Below are 24,802 nucleotides of genomic sequence, written 5' to 3'. Positions count from 1 at the left end.
ACTTATTTTTCAGCTCATGTTTCTTAAAGTATGTGTAGATGATGTGGCTTTCCATTATGGAAAATCATTAGACTGACACATTTCTATGAATGCAATATCCCCATAATGCAGGAACTGTCAGTACTTCAAGTAAGGTCACAGCCATGCCCTTTATTATTGTAATGAGTTATCTTTACTCTGTAGTAAAACACATTTATCTCATACAGAACCATTATTCTACTGAGACTTCAATAAATTTATCTTACAATTAGTTTACTTAGGATATAACTATTACAGATGTTATGGTTGATTGATTTCAACTGGGGTTTCAGGGTTAAAATTAGTTCCAGGATTGTTAATGATGAAAAAAAATGCTGTCAGGCATTCATTGAGGTGAGTAATAGAGTTAATTGCTTAGAAGTTTCACCCCATTTGGTCTTGCTAGACACATGATACAGTCACATCAGTATATTGTGTTCTTGTTTCAAAAACTCCTTTCCCTACTTTGACAGAATGAATAGTAAATGCAAATTACAATGTGCTAATGTGACAATATAGCAACAATATTGCACAGCAGACCAAAGGTAAAAATTAAAAAGAAACACAGATTCTGGAAATCTGAGATAAAACAGAAAATATTGGGAAAGCTTAGCAGTTAGGTAATAGAAGCCATTAACATTTCAAATTGAAGATACTCCTGAATGGATTAGGCCTGACCACAGATGAAGTTGTTAATTATGTTTTAATCTGAATACAAAAACAGTGATTAATGAGGATGGTTGTATGCCTCGACTTGTGTTGGAGCAGAAGGGCAAGGATGAAACTTTCAAGTAGGCATCCAACTGGAGCGGTCGTTCCTCATCTGGGAAATTTCAATGAATGAGAGAGGATATAAAGTCAACTGATAATTCAAAGTGAGAGTAGTCTTGGAGATTATGACTATAGAAGCATTCGGAGTTGGGCAAAGGTAGAAGATAAGTTAACTCTTCTCTATATATGTGTTTGGCATCAAGTGTGTGGGCAACTTGATCAGGAACCCCCAGTTCATCTGCTGGTCAGTTAAATACAGATTAGTCCCAGCCTACCATCAACCAGTCCACACCTACCATGTACCTTGCATAATATTTGAGGGTATTGGTTGTGGTATTGTTTTATTATTGTCACATGTACTGTACTGAGATACAGCAAAAAACCTGTCTTACATACTGTTAACACAGATCAAAGCCATGCACAGCTCATTGAGCTAGAATAAGGTAAAACAATAACAATGCAGAAGAAAGTGTAGACAAACTACCAAAGGAGAGCAGTGCAAGTAAATGATAAAGTGCAAAATCATAACAATGTATATGTGAGGCTAAGAGTCTATCTTATCTTACAAGAGGTCTGTTGAAGAGTCTGATAACAGTGGGATAGAAGCAATCCTTCAGCCTGGAGATACATGCTTTCAGGCTTTTGTACCTTATGCCCAATGGGAGAAGGGAGAAAAGAGAATTCTTGTGGTGGGTGGGGTCTTTGATTATGCTGGCTGCTTTAGTGAAGCAGTATGGACAGATTTTATCAAGAGAAGGTTGGTTCCTGTGATGCGCTGAGCTGTGTCTTCATCTGTCTGTAGTGTCTTGCAGTCATATGCAGAACAGTTACCATATAAAGCTGATATGCATTCAGACAGAATGTTATCTATGGTGCATCCATGAATATTGCTAAGAATCAATAGAGACTTGCTGAATTTCTTTAGTCTCCTGAGGAAGTAGAGGCACTGGTGAGCTTCCTTGGCCATGAAGTCTACATGGTTGGTCCAGAACAGGATATTGGTGATAGTCACATGTATGAACTTGAAGATCTCAACCTCAGCATCATTGATGTAGACATGAGCATACGCATTGTTCCTCTTTCTGAAGTCAATAACCAGCTCATTTGGCATTCTGTATAATTATACTGTCCCCGAATATGTGGTGTTTGAGATCGGCTAGTGCTGTTTTACAAAGGCATAGAAACTGTGATTTGAAGTGGTGTGTTCCTGTAGGCTAAATATCTCATTCAAAACTTCAATAAAACAATGCTACATTATTTGGGAATATGATTTAGAAATACAGAAGCTGCCTTGAAATGGAGGGCATTCTAATTGACACATTGAGTATTCCAGAGTCCGTGAGCCTGTAGGACTTTTCACATGCTAATATGGTCAGATCAATGAATGACCTGGGTATTTAACTCAGAAACAAAGCACTGCACTATTTTCCTGAAACTGCTGACATTATGATGGATTAAATTTGGTTGTTGCTTCTCAGAAGTATGATCTTTCTCTCAATCAATAATGGAGTGTATGGAAGTTTGAGGTCACAAATTCTATGTCTTACATGAGAGCTATTTTGTTTTGGATGTTGCCAAGTTTTTTGAATGTAGTTGGAAATGCACTCACTCAGACAATCTGTAGTATTGCCAAAGATATTTAACATTATTCAAACTAAAGCACTTTAAATGTTCACTCCTTCTACTGCTAGGATATTATGCATACCGTGCAGCAAACTTACCTAGGATAATTTAGCAGGTGAAAGAGCACACACCTGAAAAATTAATTCCTTTTTCTTTTCACCATTGTTGCCTAACCTGCTGAGGTTTCTCTGTCCATTTTCCAAATTATTAAAGTTTCTGCAATTGCAGCTTGGAGACCTCCAATGCAGCTACTGTAACACAGTATTCTTATGGATTCTGCATCTCCTGAGCAAATTGTTAGGAAGGTAGTTGATGAAAATTAACATACTGATAACAATTCACTTTCAACACTAACTCACATTTTTAAATTTCTTCATTGTTTTCAAGGGAGGATCAGCCCTCTCTCCAAGTACAGTGATGAGTAAGAAGAGAGCACAGGAACAAGTAATCAACTTGGCTAAAGAGGTTGGCTGTCCAACTGATAACAAGACCACCCTTTTGTCTTGCCTTCGTGGTATTCCTGCATTGACTCTGAACACAGCACAAACTAAGGTTGGTAATCATTCATTAAATAATATTTGAAGATATATTACTGTATAGCATCAATCATTCATAGAATCTCCCATGCAAAACACTTCCCGTTAGTTATATTTTGCATAGACATCTGTCTCAAAGATATGAAAATTTTTCCAACAGTCGTGTGTGCAAACAGCCAAGCAGAAGGCAACATGCTGAGAAATATATTCCTTGCCCATTGAAATTCTTATGACCCAAAATGCACTGTCTGCAACACCTGTGGAAATAGGTTCAATAATAAATTTCATGAGGAGATTGGATTAGAAATTGAATAGGAAAATTTTGTAGAGTTCTGGAAAAAGGCAGGGCTGTGCAATAATAGATAGTTTTCAAATAGCCAAAATTGGGTCTTTCATGTTGTATGATTCTATGAAACTTTGATGCAAGGCATTTGGTAACTAAATAATCCCATTGACAAGGTGCCAGGGTTGATCACACAGCTAGCTTTTGCTCAAATATTAATTGCTTGCAGAAGAGAATGGCTACAAGTTCCAGTATCATCGTTCTGAGGGAGAAAGAATGCTCAATGTTGAAAAGGAAAAAACAAAACCATGGGAGGCAAAGAGTCATCCTAAGTTTTATTTTGATTCTGACTGGATGATTAGAGAAAGAGCAGTAACCTTTCACTTCTGATTACTGCATCCAAATCCAAAACAAACTTATAGGATGCAAAACTGCCAAATGGAAGCTTTTTAAGGAAAGTGAGTCTGGACAGTCTCAATCAGATTCCAGAAAATAGCATTAAAAGAACTCATAACTTATGTAAAAATCAGCACACTAAACTTCTCAGTTTTACAATTTAATGCTTCTGTCATGCAAAGCTCTGTGCCAAAACATAAAGCTTGCATCTAAGCTCTTGGAATTATTAAAAAAAAACATATGATCACTCTTGAGTGCCTTTGCAATGCTTTGAGCTTAAGGTATGCTTTTGGACTGAGTATTAAGAACATTAGAAAGGAATAAAAAGGGCATTCAATCCATCTAGTTCTTTGTTTACATGGGAGAGATTCTGTCAAACCAAACTGCACCTGGATTGGCTTAATCTCATTCATAAGGAATTCATACCAAGCAGTGATATCTCTTACAAATTAGTGGAAGAAAAATTAAAATGATTTATGTGCCTTGAAACACTCCACTGCATATGCGCCAATGACTAATCTGGACATCAGCATTTGGGTTTTAAGATCACATAAGCTGCGATCAGCAGAGAGGGCACAGGGAGAAACAGTTGGAGCAAACTGTGCTGTGGGAGAGCCAAGGACGTGTCAGCATAATTGGGTGGAATGTAGACAATGGTGTATTATGAGCTAAGGAGAAGAGAGTAAGGGAGCTTTTGTGATTTGGATCTGTGACGTCCAGTCAAGCAAGGCTCTATCATCGCACCATTACCTCCACTCCAACAAACTGAGTTCTGCAGTGGAGCAAATCTGCAGAATATGCAGAAAATCATTCCTCCTTTGTTGCCTTCTCTCCGGAACCAACATCAGATGGACTTCAATTACTGAATTATTAGCGAATGAGCTCTAAACTGTTGTTGAATTCTTTACTGGATTATAAATATCTGATGATCTTGATCCTTCACCCAACTAACAACCGCCTCCCTTCCCTTCCTCACAATCAGAACACTACCCCTGACAGTTAATATCCTAATATGTATTATGTGCAAATGATACATAAGATCTGGTCCTGTGCAATGAGACAGGTAAAATTAGTGATCTTGTAGTTAGGAATCCTTTTGGAAAGAGTGATTACAGTATGATTGAGTTATCATACAAATGGAGGGTGCAATAGTTCAATCTAAAGCCAGTGTGTTGGTGTGTAAACAATAGTGATTACAATGGGATGAGGGAGGATTTGACTGGGGAACACAGGCTATATGGTGGGATGGTTGAGGAACAGTAGGAGATTTTTCACAGTGCTCAACAAAAGTATATTCCAGTTAAAAGCAAGGACAGTAAGGGTGGGGAGGGCCAGCCTTGGATAACTAAGGAAATAAAAGAAGGCATCAAACTAAAAGTTTATGCGCACAAAGTCGCTAAGGGTCGGCAAGAGCAGTGGGAAACTGGGGAAACTTTAAAAAGCAACAAAGAACCACTAAGTGAGCAGAAAAAGAAGGGAAGATAGAGTATGAAAATAAACTACATCAAAATATAATAGATAGTAAAAGTTTTTACAATTATATAAAGCTGAAAAGGGTGACTGAAGTGAATGTAGGTCCCTTGGAGGACAAGAAGGGAGAATTGATATTGAGCAATGAGAAAATGGCCGAGGCTTTGAATGACTATGTTGTGTGGGTCTTCATGGTGGAGGACATGTCTAACATGACAATGAGAAATATTGTGGATGCAATAGGAGGTGAGGACCTCGATATAAATAGTTATCACTAAAGTGGTAGTGCTGAGCAAACTTGTGGCCCTGAAGATGGACAAGTCCCCTGGTCCTGATGAAATGCATCACAAGGTACTGAAAGAAATGGCAGATTTTATAGTAGAGGCTTTCGTGGTAATTTACCAAAATTCTCTGGACTCTGGGAAGGTCTCGGTGGATTGGAAGATGGTGAATGTCATGCCACTGTACAAAACAAGATGTAGGCAAACAACAGATAACTATAGGCCAGTTAGTTTAACATCTGTAGTGGGGAAAATTCTTGAAGCTAGCATTAAAGAAGAAATCGTAAGGCATCAAGAAAGAAATGGGATCCATCAGGCAGACGCAGCATGGATTCAGCAAAGGCAGGTCCTGTTTGACACACTTACTGGAGTTCTTTGAAGATACAACGAGTGCAGTGGATAGAGGGGAACAGATGGATATTATTTACTTGGATTTCCAGAAGGTGTTCGATAAGGTGCCACATGAAAGACTTACCCATAAGATAAGGATGCACAGAGTTGGGAGTGACATATTAGCATGGATAGAGAATTGGTTAACTAATAGAAATCAGAGAGTTGGAATACATGGGTGTTACTCTGGTTGGCAATCAGTAGTGAGTGGTGTGCTGCAGGGGTCAGTGCTGGTCCTGCAATTGTTCATGATATACATTAACGATCTGGAATAGGGGACCAAGTGTAGTGTATCTAATTTTGTTGATGATACTCAAAGCAAATTGTGTAGAAGATACAGAGAGTCTGCTGAGACATATAGATAGGTTAAATAAGTGGGCAAGGGTCTGGTAGATGGATATAATGTTGGTAAATGCGAGGTAATTGACTTTGGAAGGAAAAATGGAATATCAGTTTATTACTTAAATGATAAAAAAAGTCATAGAATACTGCTGTGCAGAAGGACTTGGGAGTACTTGTGCATTAATCACAAAAGGTTGGTTTGCAGGTGCAGCAGGCTATCAAGAAGGCAAGTGGAGTATTGGCCTTCATCGCTAAAGAGATTGAATTTAAGAACAGGGACATTACGTTGCAACTGTACAGTGTACTGGTGAGGATGCACCTGAAGTACTGCATGTAGTTCTGGTCTCCTTACTTGAGGAAGGATAAACTGGCTTTGGAGGTGGTGCAAAGGAGGTTCACCAGGTTGATTCCAGAGATGAGGGGGTTAGACTATGAGGAGAGATTGAGTTGCCTGGGACTGTACTCGCAGGAATTCTGAAGAATGAGAGGAGATCTTATAGAAACATATAAAATTATGAAAGCGACAGATAAGATAGAGGCAGGAAAGTCTATGTGGATAACTTTGTTTATCTCAGGAGCCACCTCTCAGTAAAGGCAATCATCAGTGACAAAGTTTACAACCACCTCCAGTGTTCTAGCATGGTCTTCAGCCATTGTAGAAAAGGTAAGAACCAAGGCCAGAGGCCTGACACCAAGTTCATGGCCTACCAACTAGCAGTGATCATGGCTTTCCTAGAGATATGGTATGGACAACAAACAGTAAGAAGCTTAAGCACTGAGAAGGGGTATGAGTGCAGGATTTGGGGACTATCACTGGCATCATCTCAAGGCAATATTCGCAGCATTGAAGCTTTAATGAAGTCTCTAATCATGGTGAAGCAGCTTCAGTGGCCAAGCCACATCATTAATGCTCCTGATATCAGATTCCCTAAGAAAGCACTCTACTCCAATCTGTCTAACAGCAAGAGATTTCAAAATAAACAAAGAATTGCTTCAAGAACATCCTCAATGCCTTACTGATAAAGAAAAGCACCCCATCAGCTCATGGGAGTCACTGGGCCATTTAAAGTGATGGAGCTTCCAGAAAGATTCCAGGTATTTCAGTTATCTAGGATGGAAACACACGAAGGTTAGAACATGTGGGCACCATAGCAAAGGAAGCACCATGTAAGAAACTATCAATCCTTTCAACTGGCCTGTCTACTTCTACCTGTCCAACCTATGGCAGAGTTTACAGATCCCATATTGGACCCATCTTGCTGCATGAAGACTGCAAATGCTGGAATCTGGAGATTCCAATCTTCTGGAGGAAATCAACCAGTGTAGCACCATTTGTGGGAAGAAACAAATTGTTGATGTTTCAGGTTCATGACACATCCCGCCTCAGCCCACAGATCTGTCATGGAAGCAAACTATCCTACTTCCTGAGAAGAAGCAATGTTGGACTTACCTGAAGTTTAAAATACCACAAGCTTATGAATCAAACTGCGTTTGGAGTAAATGAGAATTTATAAATCTTGATGTCATGCCGCAATCGCGGAAGCACAGAATTGTTCACTTACCTTTTTGTTTTATTTGAGTATATTGAAGGATGATTTTCATCTGTAGGTTTTCTAAATATCCATAGTCCCTTGAAAGAGTATTGATACATTCAAATGTAAACTTAATGCATTCTTGAAAAACCTAACAGTATAAGAAACAATATATCATTAATGTCCTGAATCTAGTTTATTTTAGGGTAAAGATAGCTTTAAGTCTCCTTTTCCCAAAGTTTCTTCTGGAATTTTCCTTACAGATAATTGGATGCATAGTAAAGATTGATTGGATCACTTAGGCATTGACTCATAGGTACCACGAGATTTTTATGTTGCATTACGTGACTGACTAACAGTCTGATGAAGGAGAATAAAGACTGTTACCTTTTGTCATCCAGTGGTTCCTGTGAAATCAACACTTTACAACCCTGGCTCAATTCCTGCTGCTTTCTGTAAGCAGTTTGTATGTTCTCCCCGTGACCACATGGGTTTCATCTGGGTCCTTTGGTTTCCTCCCACAGCCAAAAGACATGCAAGTTGGTAGGTTAATTGGTCATTGTAAATTGTCCCCTGATTAGGCTGGGATTAAATTTGGTTATTGCCGGCTGTGTGGTTCAAAGGGCAAGAAGGGCCTACTCCACACTGTTTCAGTGTTTCACAAGGTAATATGCTCAGGCAAAGTTTTCACCTGCACATTTCTTTCTGTTTGATTCCACAGCTGTTATCAATCAGTGGTCCATTCCAAGCATGGGGCCCAATAGTTGATGGGATATACCTACGAGAAAGCCCTCTCACAGCCTTCCCTAGCAGACGATTCCATGCAGTGGACTTAATGATTGGGAGTGCAGAGGAGGACGGGCTTGTCAGAAGGTCGAAAGCAATTATGGTAAGATGAATCTTGGTTTAAGAAGTGCCACCAGTATTCTTTTCTACTAACATAAGAACCAGAAGCAAGAGTAGGCCGTAGTTCTTTGAGTCTGCTCTGCCATTCAATAAGTCTTCATCTCAAAGCCACTTTATTGCACTCTCCCAAATATATTATCCTCCATAGGGTTTAGATGTCTGACAATCTTTACCTTGAATATATTCAGTGGTTTTGCCTTCTCCACTCTATGGGGTAAAATAAAAGTACCACAAGCTCATGAAACTGAGAGAGTAAATTTCTCCTTTATCTCTGTCAGGAGTGTGTGGTCACATATTCTGAAACTATGTCCTCTAATTCCAGATTGGAGGGGATTAGGGGGCACAGGGGAAGTACCCTCTTTCCATCCATCTCGTCATTCATCCTCGGGATCTTATATGTGAAGTATTCAGAAATGTAACTGTATTTATCTGAGTCTGGAAACAACCAGAATGCAATGGAAGCACTATGTAGGTTGGTCTACTTCAGTAGAATGAGAAAGGGAGTTAATGTTTCAGGGTGAAGAACTGGGATAGAATGAAAAATAAGAAAATTTTAAGTTGCATAGAGAGTGGGGAAGGTACCGATAGGGAAAGGGGATGATGATAGGTTTACCACGGTGATAATAGGCTGCTGAAGCTATCTGGCTGTTGGATTATAAAGGCGGTGAGAGAGAGAGGACAGAGGAACGTGTAAAAACTGTGGAATGTCGTCACTGCTGTAAGAAATGGCCAGCAAATCAGTGTTATCAGAAAGAAGAAATAAAGTATTAATATTACTGATGAAGAACCATTTCTGGATCAAACTATGAAAGCAAATTACTTGATATTTTTGAGTTTGATATTGAATCCTGAAAACTCTGATGCGCCCAGGCAGAAAATGAAATATAATTCCTGAAGTTTACACTTGGCCTCATCGGGACAGTAGAGCATTCCACATGGTAGTGGGACAGAAATAAAGTGACAATTTGAAGTCCTCACTTTCTGTTTGGACACATTGTTACTTCGGGTATACCATACTGTTAATCAGTGGTTCCCAACCTTTTCTATGCCCCACACCCCTAGGAAATGTTTGATTAATGTTCGCACCCCCTACAAAAGTAATATCACATTTGAAGCTGAAGTCTAATTTCTAATTTTTGAACCACATACAATACTGCAGGTGAACAAATTAAACTTAAAAAATAAGCTTTTAACTCAGTGCATAAAATGCAAATATAAATTGAGCAATTAGATTCTAATTTATTCAGAAAAAAATTGTAAACAGTAAATTGATGAGACTCCTCAACTCTGAGGTGTAACTTCCCAGGTAACACTGATGAGAATCTTCAATGCTGACTCGGGCAGCGGGAGACTGGAGTGAGTTTACATCTCTCTCAACTCGGGCAGCGGGAGACTGGAATGTGCTTGGGACAAACGTCACTACCACTTCTCAAGGCACACTGGCAGCTGGCTGAGTGATGACTCATGACTTGTCACTCAAGCACACAAGCTACTCTTTGTCGCACCCCCTGAAATTCCATCTCACACACCCTGAGGGTGCAGGCACCCCAGGTTGGGAACCCCTGCTGTAAATCAACCAAGTTCTTGTGTTTGACTATTTTGTCCAGTGAATCACAGATATAAAGCGTGTGCGTGAATATTTGCTTGCACTTGAAATATTTGTGCCATGTGCAGACATCAGCTGACAACAAAGAAAAAGTTACCACTTTCACCTCCATCAGAGTCAAAGTTGTTCACGTCTTGGCAAGGTATGGGAGAGTTCTGAAGCAGAACACAATGAGAATCAGAGTATTTGGTAAAAAACAGTTGTACAGTTCAGTGCTGGAGGAACTCAGCAGGTCAGACAGCATTTATGGAAATGAATAAACAGTCAATGTTTAGGGACGAGACCCTTCTTCAGGACCCAACCCGTGCCAGTCCTTCCAAAAGTCAGAACTTAGCACTAAGTGAAAGGCCTATTCATTGAACAATCTGTCCATTTTCTCACTAATCTAAAGATAATTCCAATGATTTGTAGAATAACTATACAATCAAATTCAAAGTCAAAGGTGACTTTATTATCAAAAGCATAAGTACATATACGCACAGGTGCAATGACAAATTTACTTCCAACAATATTAAAGGCACATTAGAGCATCCAGTGATATCTGTTACACTCCCTTTTTTCCATCCAACTTTTTAAAATTTCATTCCTTTCCTTCAACTAATCTATGCTCTTTTGTTTCAGTCTTTAAATGCAATACAAAAAGAAAGCACCAGGAAAACACAACAAGCCAAAGAGCATCTATAGGGATAGGAAGAAAGTCAAAGCCTCAGTTTGCTGAACTTCCATTTATTCTGTTGTACTCAGTTTCATTTTTGTTTTTCATAGTGCCTTAAATGTCAGACCTCTCGTAGCCCCAAAAAGGAACTCTGTCCCAAAGGATGCAAGCTGGGTGATCTGGTCTGCATATTTCCTCTCTGAAACTATGGTTTTCATGGGAAGACCAGACTTGCCCTATAATCTCATCCTATCCAGCAAATCTGTTATTCTCAATTATAATTAAATGTGAATCTGTCAAGCAGCATTTCTGCTTTATCTCCATAGAATTCTCCTGATCGTCAGCCAGCAAATTTATCTGATTCCAGGCTAATTTGAATACTAAATAATTTGAAAAAACTGTAGCCAATTAATTACAAGGCAAGATTTTAATAAATTCTAATCAAAAGTTTCTCTATATTGAATGTCATCATGCATATATATTTTTTAGATATATATTTCCATCTGTCTTGTGCTGTTTGCCAATATCTTTGGAAAACGCGTGTTCTTTCCACTTGAAGAAGTTTACTGCTCATCTTGTTTTTCCCATTTCCACTTGAGGGGTAGCTCTAGCCCACATGCTGTGCCGGTTGCCTAACAACAGCTCCAAGTGTACTATACTCCATTGGAAAAGTCTCCTCAATTAGCTTTTTTTGTCAATTTGGCACACTGTAAATGTTGGCTTTTAGATCCTGTGGAGAAACATGTGTATTGCTTATTAACAAAGCTGAGACATTAGACTTGCTCATTACAGGAAGGCTTTGATGCTTTATAAATTAAGATACACAGATGCTTGCTCAGCAAGGTGCCGATAAACTCCTTCCTGCCAGAGATAATCATAAGCAATATGTTATGTTCTGGTGAGCTGGCAGTAAGTAGTAAATTTGGAACAGGAAAGTTTTAAATAGTCTCTGTTATCATACAATAAATCAAGATAGTGGTCATGGAAAGAATGCAATGCTGATATTGTGCCTTTGGCATTATAAAGTTATGCAACAAGCTATTTTCCCATGTTTTCAAGAAAACATGCCAAGTAAGGACCTTGCTCTATCTGAAGTGGAGACGAATCAACGTGGTATTTTCTTACTTATCCTCTTTCAATTGGGTTAGTAGTGTTAGTGACAGTTTTAGAAGTAGCTTATATGAGAATTTTCTTAAGTAATGGAGGGCATCTAATTACGTTTGTAGAAACAGGATGTGAAACTTACTACGTTAATAGGAAGATGATATCTTATCGTTCATGCTCTTTAATTGATATATAATTTTAATTTTAATTGATATATAACACATTTACAACAATGAAAAAGACCATAAGGCAGTGGAGCAGAATTAGGTCATTCGGCCTATCACGTCTGCTCTGCCATTTGATCATGACTGACCCACATTTCTCTCGATCCTATTTTCTTGCCTTCTCCCCATATCCTTTCACGCTCTGACTTATCAAGAATTTCTCAATCTCTACCTTAAATACACCCAATTACCCGGCCTCTGCAGACGCCTGTGGCAATGAATTCCACAGGTTCACAACCTCCGACTAAAAGAAAATTCCTTCTTATCTTGGTTCTAAATGGAATCCCTCTATTCTGTTTTGCCCTCTAATCCTAGATGCCCCAGTACAGGAAACATCTCAACATCCACTCTATCTGGGCCTTTCAACATTCGATAGATTTAATGAGATCCCCCCCCATTCTTCTAAATTCCAATGAGTACAGGCCCAGAGCCATCAAACGCTCCTCATATCATTCAATCCCAGAATCATTTTTGTGAACCTGCTTTGAACCCTCTCTACTTCTTTGTCACATCCTTTCTCAGATAAGGTGCCCAAAACTGCTCACGGTACTCCAAGTGCAGCCTCACCAGTGCCTCATAAAGCCTCAGCATTACATCCTTGCTTTTATATTCTAGTCCCCTCACATTTGCCTTCTTCAGCAGTGACTCAACTTGCAAGTTAACCTTTAGGGAATCCTGCACAAGGACACTCAAGTCCCTTTGCACCTCAGATTTTTGAATTTTCTCCCTGTTTAGAAAATAGTTTGTGCTTTTATTCCTTCCACCAAAGTGCATGGCTATATATGTCCTTTCGCTGTATTCCATCTGTCACTTCTTTGTCTATTCTCCTGATCTGTCTCAGTTCTTCTGCAGCCTTCCTGCTTCCTCAGCAGTACCAGCTCTTCCACTTATCTTTGCATCACCTGCAAACTTGGCCACAAAGCCATCAATTCCATCATGCAAATCATTGAGATATAATGTAAAAAGTATCGGTCCCAGCACCGATCCCTGCCTAAAACCACTAGTCACCGGCAGCCGATCGGAAAAGGCTCTCTTTATTCCCACTCTGCTTCATGCCAATCAGCCACTGCTTTATCCATGCTAGTATCTTTCCTGTAATGCCATGGGCTCTTAACTTGTTACACCCCTATGTATGGCACCTTTACAAAAACCTTTTGAAAATCCAATTACACATCAACCAATTTTCCTTCGTCTGTCCTGCTTTTTGTTTATTCAAAGAATTCCAACAGATTTATCAGGCAAGGTTTTCCCTAGAGGAAACTATGCTGACTATGGCCTATTTTATCATGTGCTGTCAAGTACCCTGAGATCTCATCCTTGATAATCAACTCCAACATCTTCCAAACCACTGAGGTCAGACTAACTGGCCTATACTTCTCTTTCATCTGCCTCGCCCTTCTTGAAGAGTAGAGTGACATCTGTAATTTTCCATTCCTTTGGAATCATGCCAGAATCCAGTGATCCTTGAAAGATCATTACTAATACCTCCACAAGCTCTTTCAGACCCCTTAGGGGTCCAGGTGACTTATCTATCTTCAGACCTTTCAGCTTCCCAAGCACCTACACTAGCTACTGTCCCCTGACACTCTACAGCTTCTGACATACTGCTAGTGTCTCCCACAGTGAAGACTGTTGCAAAATACTTAAACAGTTCACCCATCATTTCCTTCCAGCTTGTAGGCATTCTACAAATTCTCTCTCTTATGATCCACAGTCAGCACCAACCTGATTTTCCCAATCTATCTGCATTTTGAAATGCCCTATTACCATGGTAGCATTGCCCTTTTGACATGCATTTTCTATCTACTGTTGTAATATATAGCTCACTTCCTTGCTACTGGTCAGAGGCCTGTAGCCCTATCATTGTCATTATACTCTTGCAATTACTTAGCTCTACCACAATGATTCTACATCTTCTGATCCTATATCGCCTTTTTATAAGGGTTTGGTTTCATTTTTAGCAACAGAGCCATGCCCACCCCTTCTGCCTACCTGCCTATCCTTTCAATACAACATGTATCATTGAATATTAAGCTCCCAAGTAAAATCTTCTTTCAGCCATGACTCAGTGATGCCCACTTCATATCTGCCAATCTTTAACTGCATTACAAGATCAGCTACCTTATTCAGCATACTTTGTGCATTCAAATGTAACCCCTTCAGTCATGTATTCATCACACTTTTCGATTTTGTCCCCGTTACACTGCAACTCATCCCACTGACTTTAATTTTGCCCTAAGATCAGCCTGTCCTTCCTGACAGTCTCAATGCACACTGCCTATATATATATACCGACTGCCCCATCCTCAGCCCTATCACTCAGTTTCTGATCCCCTGCAGAGTTAGATTAAAGCTTCCCCAGTAGTTCCAGCAAACTTGCCTGCAAGGATACAGGTCCCCCTTGTGTTCAGATGTAACTTCCCCAGAAGAGCTCCCAATGATCCAGAATCTAAAACCACGTTCCCTGCACCAGTTCCTCAGCAACACATTCATCTGCAAAATCATCCTGTTCTTACTCTTAATGGGGAGTGGCACAGGCAGAAATCCAGACTGGTCTGCCCTGGGGGTCTTATTTAGAACCTGGTGGCTTTTGTCATTGGTGCCAATATGTACCAACATTTCTGGCTGCTCACTCTCCCCCTTTAGAACGCTGTGGACCAAATCCAAGATGTCCCTGACCCTGACTTGGGAGGCAAAATACTGTCTGAGTGTCCATAAGACCATAAGGTACAGGAGAAGAATTAGGCCATTCGGCCCATCGAGTCTACTCCACCATTCCATTACGGCTGATCCCGGATCCCACTCAAACCCATACACCTGCCTTCTTGCCATATCCTTTGATGACCCTACCAATCAGGAATCTATCAACTTCCACTTTAAATATACCCATGGACTTGGCCTCAACCACATTCCACAGATTCACCACTCTTTGGCTAAAAGAATTCCTTCTTACTTCCATTCTAAATGGCCGCCCCTCGATTTTGAGGTTGTGCCCTCTAGATCTGGATACCACCACCATACGAAACATCCTCTCCACATCCATCTTATAGAGCCCTTTCAACGTTTGGTAGGTTTCAATGAGATCCCCATGTGTTCTTCTAATTTCCAGCGAGTACAGGCCCAAAGCCGCGAAACGCTCCTCATATGTTAACCCCTTCATTCCCAGAATCAGTCTCATGAACCTCCTTTGGACCCTCCCCAGTGACAACACATCCTTTCAGAGAAATGGGGCCCAAAACTGTTAACAATACTCTACGTGCAACCTGACTAGTATCTTATAAAACCTCAGCATTATTTCCTTGCCTTTATGTTCCTTTGCACTTGAAATAAATGCCAACATTATATTTGCCTTCTTTACCACAGACTCAACCTGTAAATTAACCTTTGGGAGTCTTGCACAAGAACCTTCTTGAAGGTTTGAACCTTCTCCCCATTTAGATAATAATCCGCACTATTGTTCCTTTTACCAAAATGCTTTATCGTACATTTTCCAACACTGTATTCTATCTGCCACTGTTTTGCCCGTTCTTCTAACTTATCTCTTCTGCTGCAATCACATTGCTTCCTCAGCACTATCTACCCCTCCACCTATCTTCATATCATCCACAAACTTTGCTATCAATGCCATTATCCAAATAATTGAAAATGTGAAAAGTAGTGGTCCTGATACTGATCCTCTGAGGAACACCACTAGTCACTGGTAGCCAAGCGGAAAAGGCCCCCTTTAATTCTTACTTGCTGCCTTCTGCCTGTCACCCTCTATCTAGGCCAGTATTTTTCCTGTAATTCCATAGGATTTTATATTATTTAAAAGCTTCATGCATAGCACCTTATCAAATGCCTTCTGAAAATCCAAGTAAATGACATCCTCTGCCTCTCCTTTATCCGCCCTGCGTGTTACTTCCTCAAAGAACTCTAACAGATTTGTCAAGCAAGATTTCCCCTCACAGAAACCATGCTGAGTTTGACTTATTTTATCATTAGTCTCCAAGTACCCCAAAACCTCATCCTTAATAATAGACTCCAACATATTCCCAACCACTGAGGTTAGGCTAACTGGCCTATAATTTCCTTTCTTTTGCCTTCCTCCTTTCTTAAAGAGTGGAGTGACATTTGCAATCTTCCAGTCCTTCAGGACCATGCCTGAATCAAGTAATTCCTGAAAGATCATGACCAATGCATCCATTATCTCTTCAGCAACCTCTCTGGACTCTGGGATGTAGTGCATCTGATCCAGGTGTCTTATCCACCATAAGATCTTTGAGTTTGCCTGGCGCTTTTTTCCTTGTAATAGCAATGGCATTCACTCCTGCTCCCTGACACTCATGGACCTCTGGCACACTTCTAAGTGTCTTCCACAGTGAAGTCTGAGGCAAAGTACCCATTAAATTCATCTGCCATTTCTTTGTCCCCCATTACTACCTCACCAGCATCATTTTCCAGTGATCCAATATCAGCTCTCAACTCCCTTTTTCTCTTTTGCTTTACATTATTGGCTAGTTTGCCCTCATATTTCATCTTTTCCTTTCTTATAGTTTTTTGAGTTGCCTTTTGTTGGATTTTAAAATCTACCCAACCATTCAACTTCCCATTCACTTTTGCTACCTTATATGCCCTTTTCTTGGCTTTTATGCTGTCCCTAACTTCCCTTGTCAGCCACAGTTGCCTATTTGAGAACTTTACATCTCCACAGAATCACGTGTCTATTTCTCTAACAATGGTCTCCCCTAATGCTGCTGCAGTCCTCTTCTTCCCCCTTCCCTTCTGAGCCACAGCACCAGACACTGTTGGAGACCTGATCACTATGGTTTATCTCTAATAGGTTGCCCCCACCAACAGTTCTCAAAATACAGAGGGAAATAGCTACAGGGGAGTCTGCACTGGTTGCCTATTTCCTTTCCCTCTCCTGACAGTCACCCAATTACCTGCCCCCTTCAGATTAGGACCGACTCCCTCCCAGTATCACCACCTCAGTTTCCTGTGTGAGTCAAAGGTCATCAAGCTGCATCTCTAGTTCCTTAACATGTTCTTTGAGGATCTGCAACTTGGTGCACCTGGTGCAGATGTGGATACCTGGGAGGTTAGAATTCTCACATCTCACACAAAGAACGCAACACATCCTCACTGCACTAGCCATGCAATAACTATAAAAGAAGGAAGAAAGAAACTTATCGGATTCATCGCCAAAGCCTGAAGAGCCAAAGCCTCCCCACTCCAACACTGGCCCACTGACACAATGGCCGCTCCATTTGTCCCTGCCTTATTTTTATTTGCCCTTGCTAATGAATCGCGATTTCATTGGGCCACCAGAAGAATGTGAAAGGCCACCAGTGCTCCTTTTTAAATCTCACTCACTGACCTGTGAGCTGCCTCCTCTCTTGCTCCCAATTCGACGCTGAAAGCCCACACGTGCGTCTTTTTAAATCTTACTCACGGAACTGTGAGTTGCCTTCTCTCTTCCTCCCAATTCGATTGGGCTGCTGGAAAATCACTGAAAGTCAGCAAACTCTCCTTTTTAAAGCTCATTTGAAAAGAACATCAACACTTTGGATTCTGATGTTATTACTAGTAGCAATGTAAACTAACGAGGTTTTTATACACTTTCAGAAGAATATTATCAAAAAGCAGGTGGTAAGTTTAGAAAAATATTGAGAAGTTTGTTAAAGTCCACTTGGAACTTTAGGTACAGAATTCCCCAGGCAATATTGGACATATGAAGGAAGAAGCAGAGTTTATATTTCAGATGTTAACTTTTTTCAGAGCTCAAATTTAAACACTTTGAGGTGAATGGTCTATTTCTTCCTGTAAGTTCAATGACCACTATGTCCATCATTCTCCTTTGCAACCTAATGAAGCAGAACCAGACAGTACACAGCTTCATATATTCTTTGTTGCCAAGACTTGTGTATTGGTTCCCTTGTCACAGTTCACCTATTTTTGCCTTACCCATGCTTGGCTTGGGTATTTTTGGCTTGACGATTGCAACCTTTTCCTGGCTTTTCTCTCTTCTTCCTTCCTACATAATTTTTTTCTCTATCAGCATTTTGCTTCCTGTGTTTTACCCTTCCCAGCAAGTCTCCTTCAGCTGACACCCTGTGCAGACTGGATTTTACAAAACTCAGTTTGAAAATGCTTATTCTTGTTCTCAATCCTTCTATCCAAGGGGCTCCCAACTTTTATGCCAGGAACCCTTACCATCAACTGAGGGTTCTGTGGACCCTTGGTTGGAACCCCTCTTCTATACCCTCATTCCTCCTGATCTCTGTATCATCCTTCAGCCACATAAACCTTTGAAATTGCCAAGTTTCTTTGGCATTTTGCAAACTCTTGATTTAACTTGCTACTCTTTTCCAACAATGCTTTCAGCTGACTTGGTCCCAAGCTCTGGGATTCACCCTTTGGTTCCATTTTCCTTACACCTTTAGGATAATCATTAATATTTTCCCCTTTGACTGAGGTTCGTGGATAGTTATTTCTGTGGTATTGTTTTAGAATTTTTAAAAACATACATGTGCTTCAGGAAAGTTTATTAAATATATATATAGCTGCAAACTATTGTTGTTGGAGTCAGATAGGTCAAGTACAGCCAATAATTGACAAAACACAAAGCCTCTGTCATGCCATTGCTAGTTTATGGAACAGATTTACTTGGGAATAATGTGGGTGATTAGCTTAATGAAACAAAATGCTTTTCAATTTCAAGCTCTCTAAAAAGTTGCTAAAAGTTATACTGCTGAATTTAGTGTGCACACAGTGTACATAGCACAGAATAGGCTTTATCACTATAATCTTTCTATACAATTGAAGAGGTGACATTCAAGCATAATGGTGCTGATTTCACAGCCTGTGCCCATTTTCAGTGTGGCTTTCCATGGAGTTATAGGTTCAGTAGATCTATGTTCAGCTGATTTGCACAAACATTTTGTTAGACCAAGTGACAAATTATTTACTTCCAATATCTACAATATTGTATTTAATAATAAGTAAAATAACCTGGTATTCAATAATGCCTTATTAGTGTTTAACTTTAAACAAGATATATCAGATCCCTTTGATGGGAAGTACGTTTTGTTCAGACAGACTGAATGAGGGGTTAATTGATTGCCATATACAGATTCGCAAATAAATTATTAAATTTTATGAACCACTGGCTACGTTCGTTGCCATACAATTACAAATGGCAAAGGGCAATGTTACACTCTTCCTCCAAACTGCCTACCTTTCAGCTTTGCAAATAGTCTCATTGTTTTGAAATTACCAAGTCACTCTTCAGGTCATACTGTTGATTCTGGCCATTGAAGATTAACTATCTTTTACTGACTCTGAATCAGACTATCATGTTCTCTAGTACACTTCTTGCTCTAATTTGTTTCTTCAACCTGCATTTCTTCAGCTGGGCTCTTACTCTACATCATACTTAGTCTCTATGTGGTCATTAGATCTCTCACTCGGGTGATTTCTCAGTGTTTCTCCACCAGAAAAGACACTCCCCATCACGTGGTTGCATTGTAGCACTAAAGCTGTTCCATTTGAGCTGCAGCCTCATACCAATGCAGAAAACATAGAGAGAATGCCTGCAATGGATCTCCTCCCACCCCTTCTCTTAACAGCCCTCTTCAATAAGTAGCTTCATGATTCACAATTAAACCATGGCAAGAGGTTCAAGGATCTAAATCTAGTTCAGATTATTAAAAACTGAAATGACTCCATCTCCAATAAAAACAGAACAGTTAAGCAGACATTCTCGGTAACAAAAAAAACTGATATAGCATTAAAATATATCAGTTATCTAATTGTTATTTTTATTCAAAGTTGATGTTTCTCAAGTTCATATAATTAATTTAGTACTCATTAATTTAGTAACATAACGACGGTGTTGTGTTTGTCGTACTGGGAAGCCGGGTGGCTGTGAATAACACACATGTGCAGCTGTTTATTTTGTTTGTAAGCCATCTACCCGGAATGCACTCTCACTTTAGGTTCAATACGTAACACACAGGGAAGCTTGACAGCAATGCGTAAGGGTCAAAATATACAAGAATACATAAAATATCCCTCCCCCCTTATTTTAAAGGTTTCTCCCCCTTCCTACACACAGACCAGCTGTTGAACTAATAAAATTCAATGGAGTAATCATCAAATTCAACCAATAACAAAAAAACATTTTTTCCTACACTAGTGAAAGAAGGTAGACTGTCTCTATTGCCAGACATAACTCTGGGATTATTCTTCCCCATGTACTGAGAGTTAGTCACTAAACCAGAGATTTAATCTGTCTGGGGGCCGCCTTTTCCTGTGAGGGTACAGACGGCATGGGGATGACGCCAAAGTCATTTTATCGCTTTGTGGTGTATGTATAGATCTTGGCTTGGATACTGCATTGTCATTGGGGGGGCACCTCAGAAAGCACAGGTGATAGAGGAGCGCTGGCTGTGTCGTTTGATCTTAAGGGACATTCTGCAGTCGATGTTTCAGAACCCTGTCCCATTTCTACAGCTAGATCTGGATTGGTCAGTTTGAGTTGGTTTTCAGTAGCCTCAGAAGTAGGCAACAGCCGATCAACATGCAGATGTCATGGTTACTAGTTTCCACACTGTATGACACAGGACCAGCTTGTGCCACCAGCATTCCAGGTATCCACTTTGTTTCAGAGATGTAGTTCTGGGCAAGTACTCTCTCTCCTGCTGTGAAATGTTTATACCTCACTTTGGCACATCTCTCTGCTTTGGTTTCCTGTTCATTGAGCACGATCTGTTTTGTGTTTGGAGGTCTAATTGGGTCAAACTGGTTGCTGAGCTGTCTTTTTATCAGTTCTGCGGCTGGATCTATTTTGGTGGTAGTGTGACGTGTGTTGTGGTGTGTCGGCAAGAAGGAGCTAAGATGCTGTTGAGGAATCCACATCCCACTGATGTCTTGAGGCTTTGTTTCATTGTTTGTACGAATCATTCAGCAAGACCTTTAGTGGCTGATTTGATGTGCTGAATACCGTTTGCTTCCATAAATGCCTTGGACTCTTCAGACAGGACCTGTGGATCATTGTCACTCACAAGCTGATGAGGATGTCCAAAGCGGCTAAAGCCGGAATGTTGCTCCTCATTGCATATTGTTAGATGTAGTGCTCATCACATTTGCTGTGTACATCCACTACAACCAAGAAATGTGATCTTCCACGGGTCCAGTAAGATCTATGTGAATCCTCTGCCACGGTTCTTCAGACCATTCCCATGGATGCAAAGGAGCAAGTTGAAGAAATTTTTTCACTTGCTGACAATATGGCATGCTTTGGTTTTCTCTTCAATGGTTACGTATAGTCCTGGCCATCACCTGTAGCTGCATGTGATTTCTTTCACACATAATTACGCCACAGGGTCCAGCATGTAGTTCGTCAAGCATTTGCTTTCTAATGGTGGAGGAATGGCAACATGGTAGCCCCATAGCAAGCATTCTGCTTCAACTATGATCTCCTTGCATCAAGCCTAGTAAGGTTTCAGTTCTATGGTTGGCTTTCCTTGCCATTCATGAGTTAATTACCATGTCCACCACTTCAGATAGAACAGGGTCAGCGCGGATTTACACTGTAGTTATCGGAGCTGTAGGTACTTTCTTGAAGCAAAAGGATTCTTCCAGAGATGGGTCTGGAGCTGTAACAGAATCTGGATTGTCCAGGAGCATTCACATGATACTCAGACTTCCTCTATTTTATATCATACTGATGTGCAGATAATAACACAGCCCAACATTGCATTCACCAGTGAAGGAGTGCCCACGTAAGGATCAAAAATTGATGTCAAGGGGCGATGACCTGTCAGTAGTGTAAATCGTTGACCAAAGAAGAATTAGCGGAATTTGTTAACTCCTAAGACAACTCTGAGTGCTTCCCATCCAATCTGGGTATAGTGGCTTTAGGCCTTGCTTAATATTCTTAAAAGGTCAATGAGGGGAAAAATTTATTGTTCAGCCATAAAAACTATCTCCACAAAACCTTAAAAACCCATCGCTTTGTAGGACAAGAACTACTGGAGTTGCCCATTTACTTACAATCACTGGTTTCAATACCTTACTCTGGACCAGTTTTTCTAATTCAACCTGTAGATTTAGTTTGATGATATATGGAATAAGCCTTGCTTTCAGGCACTTGGGTGTTGTGTTGGGCTTAACAGTAATTCCTTTCATACTGCCCAGTCCTCCATTCAATACATCTGCATGTTAGTACCAGTTGTGTTTCAGCTGCTCCAACCACAAGCAGCCCAGAAGCGCAGGATAACAATCTTTAACAATTTTCCGCGGAAGTCTCTTTCTCTGTTTGTTAATCTCGCGTGTAAGATGTACTACTCCTCTTACTGAAACAACCTCACCTGTGTAAGGCTTTAAAATCAACCTTGCCCATTCTGAGGTGACATACTGCAATTTCTCCTTGTAAACTAACTCCAACACCAGCGATACTGCAGCACCCATGTCCACTGCATCCTCACTGTGGCCCCATCCAACCGTCGGTCACCCCAATAGCCATTATTGTGTCCCGAAATAGATAAGACACGCAAAGCTTCTTCAACCGCAGTCTGAGAGTCACTCAGTCTGTTCTCAGTTTGCTCCATCGTGTTCACAATTATTCTTTTGCTTTCCCAGAAGTCATTTTTCTTTAGTACAGCAGTTTTGGTTTTCAGTGTCCCTTTACTTTTACAGGCAGGTTCTGTATGTCCCTTTTTGCAAAATTGCAAATATCATTCTGCTCTTCAAGAATGAACAACAAGCAGGATAGGCAATGGAGAATCGGTTAATGTTGTGTACTTGGATTTGATAAGGTGCCAGACATGAGGCTGCTTAACAAGCTACGAGCCCATTGTACTACAGGAAATATTCTAGCATGGATAGAGCAGTAGCTGATTGGCAGGAGGCAGAGAGTGGGAATAAAGGGAGACTTTTCTGTTTGGCTGCTAGTGTCTAGTGGTGTTCCACAAGGGTCTGTATTGGGAACAATTCTTTTTACGTTACATGTTAATAATTTAGTTGATGGAATTGATGTCTTTGTTGCAAAGTTTGCAGAAGGCATGAAGGGGGGCAGGTGGTTTTGAGGAAGTAGAGATGCTGTGGAGGACTTAGACAGGTAGGAGAATGAGCAAAGAAATGGAAGGTGGAATACAGTATGACCATAAGATACAGGAGCAGATTTGGGTCATTTGGCCCCATTGAGTCTGCTCTGCCATTTCATCATGGCTGATCCAATTTTCCTCTTTGTCCCAGTCTTCTGCCTTCTCCCCGTTATCTCTTCATCACCTGACCAATCAGGAATCTATCAACCTCTGCCTTAAACATACACAGAGGCTAAGCCTCCACAGCTGTCTGTGGCAAAGAATTCCACAGATTCACCACCCTCTGGCTGAAGAAATTCCTCCTCATCTCCGTCTTAGAAGGACACCCCTCTATTCTGAAGCTGTGTCCTCTGGTCTTGCACTCTCCTACCATAGGAAATATTCTCTCCACATCCACTCTATCAAGGCCTTTCACCATTCGATAGGTTTCAATGAGATCACCCCTCATTCTTCTGAATTCTAGTGAATACAGGCCCAGAGCAATCAGACACTCTTCATACGACAAGCCAATCAATCCTATAATCATCTTTGTGAGCCTCCATTGAATACTTTCCAGTTTCAGCACATCCTTTCTAAGAGAAGGGACCCAAACCTGCTCTCAGTACTCCAAGTGAGGCCTCACCAGGGCTTTATAATGTTTCAACATTATGTCCTTGCTTTCATATTCTAGTCCTCTTGAAACTAATGCTAATAATGCATTTGCCTTCCTCACCACTGACTCAACCTGCAAATTAACCTTTAAGAAATCCTGTGCAAGGACCCCCAAGTCCCTTTGTGCCTCAGTTTTTTTGTATTTTCTCACCATTTAGAAAATAGTTAACCTTTCATTTCTTCTACCGAAGAGCATGACCATACACTTCCCGACACAGTATTCCATCTGCAATTTTCTTGCCCATTCTCCCAATCTGTCAAAGTCCTTCTGTAGCGTCTCTACTTCCTCAAAACTACCTGCCCCTCCACCTATCTTCATAATGTCTGCAAACTTTGCCACAAAGCCATCGATTCCATCACCCAAATCCTTGACATACAACGTAAAAATCGATCCCAACACAGACCCCTGTGGAACACCACTAGAAACTGACAGCCAGTCAGAAATGGCTCCCCTTATTCCCCCACTTTGCCTCCCAAGATCATGGGCTCATAGCTTGTTAAGCAGCCTCATGTGTTGCGCCTTCTCAAAGGCCTTCTGAAAATCCAAATACACAACATCAACCAATTTTCCTTTATCTATCCTGCTTGTTATTTCTTTAAAGAATTCCAATAGATATGTCAGGCAAGATTTTCCCTTGAGGAAACCATGCTGACCATGGCCTATTTTATCATGTGCCTCCAAATACTCTGAGATCTCAACCTTAATAGTTGACTCCAACAACTTCCCAACCACTGAGGTTAAACTAACTGGCCTATACTGTAGTTTCCTTTCTTTGGCCTCCCTCCTTCTTGAAGAGTGGAGTGACATTTGCAATTTTCCACTCTTCTGGAACCGTTCCAGAATCTAGTGATTCTTGAAAGATCATTACTAATGCTTCCACAATCTCTTCAGCCACCTCTTTCAAAACTCTGTGGTCTACACCA

At 40.5% G+C, this 24,802-nt stretch overlaps 1 protein-coding gene across 1 annotated transcript in view; it reads left to right on the top strand.

The window, feature by feature from the left end:
- The window catches only part of tg (thyroglobulin), a 353,957-nt gene that overhangs the window by 262,890 nt on the left and 66,265 nt on the right, over nt 1-24,802 (top strand). Inside the window, exons 46-47 of the mRNA XM_073067481.1 lie at nt 2,800-2,964; nt 8,364-8,531. Of these exons, the coding sequence (XP_072923582.1) occupies nt 2,800-2,964; nt 8,364-8,531 (333 nt within the window). The remainder of the gene's footprint in view (nt 1-2,799; nt 2,965-8,363; nt 8,532-24,802) is intronic.

Source organism: Hemitrygon akajei, chromosome 1 (assembly GCF_048418815.1).
Source record: "Hemitrygon akajei chromosome 1, sHemAka1.3, whole genome shotgun sequence".
Taxonomy (NCBI): domain Eukaryota; kingdom Metazoa; phylum Chordata; class Chondrichthyes; order Myliobatiformes; family Dasyatidae; genus Hemitrygon; species Hemitrygon akajei.
Note: the sequence above shows the minus strand (reverse complement) of the source record. Positions and strands in the feature narration are given on the sequence as shown.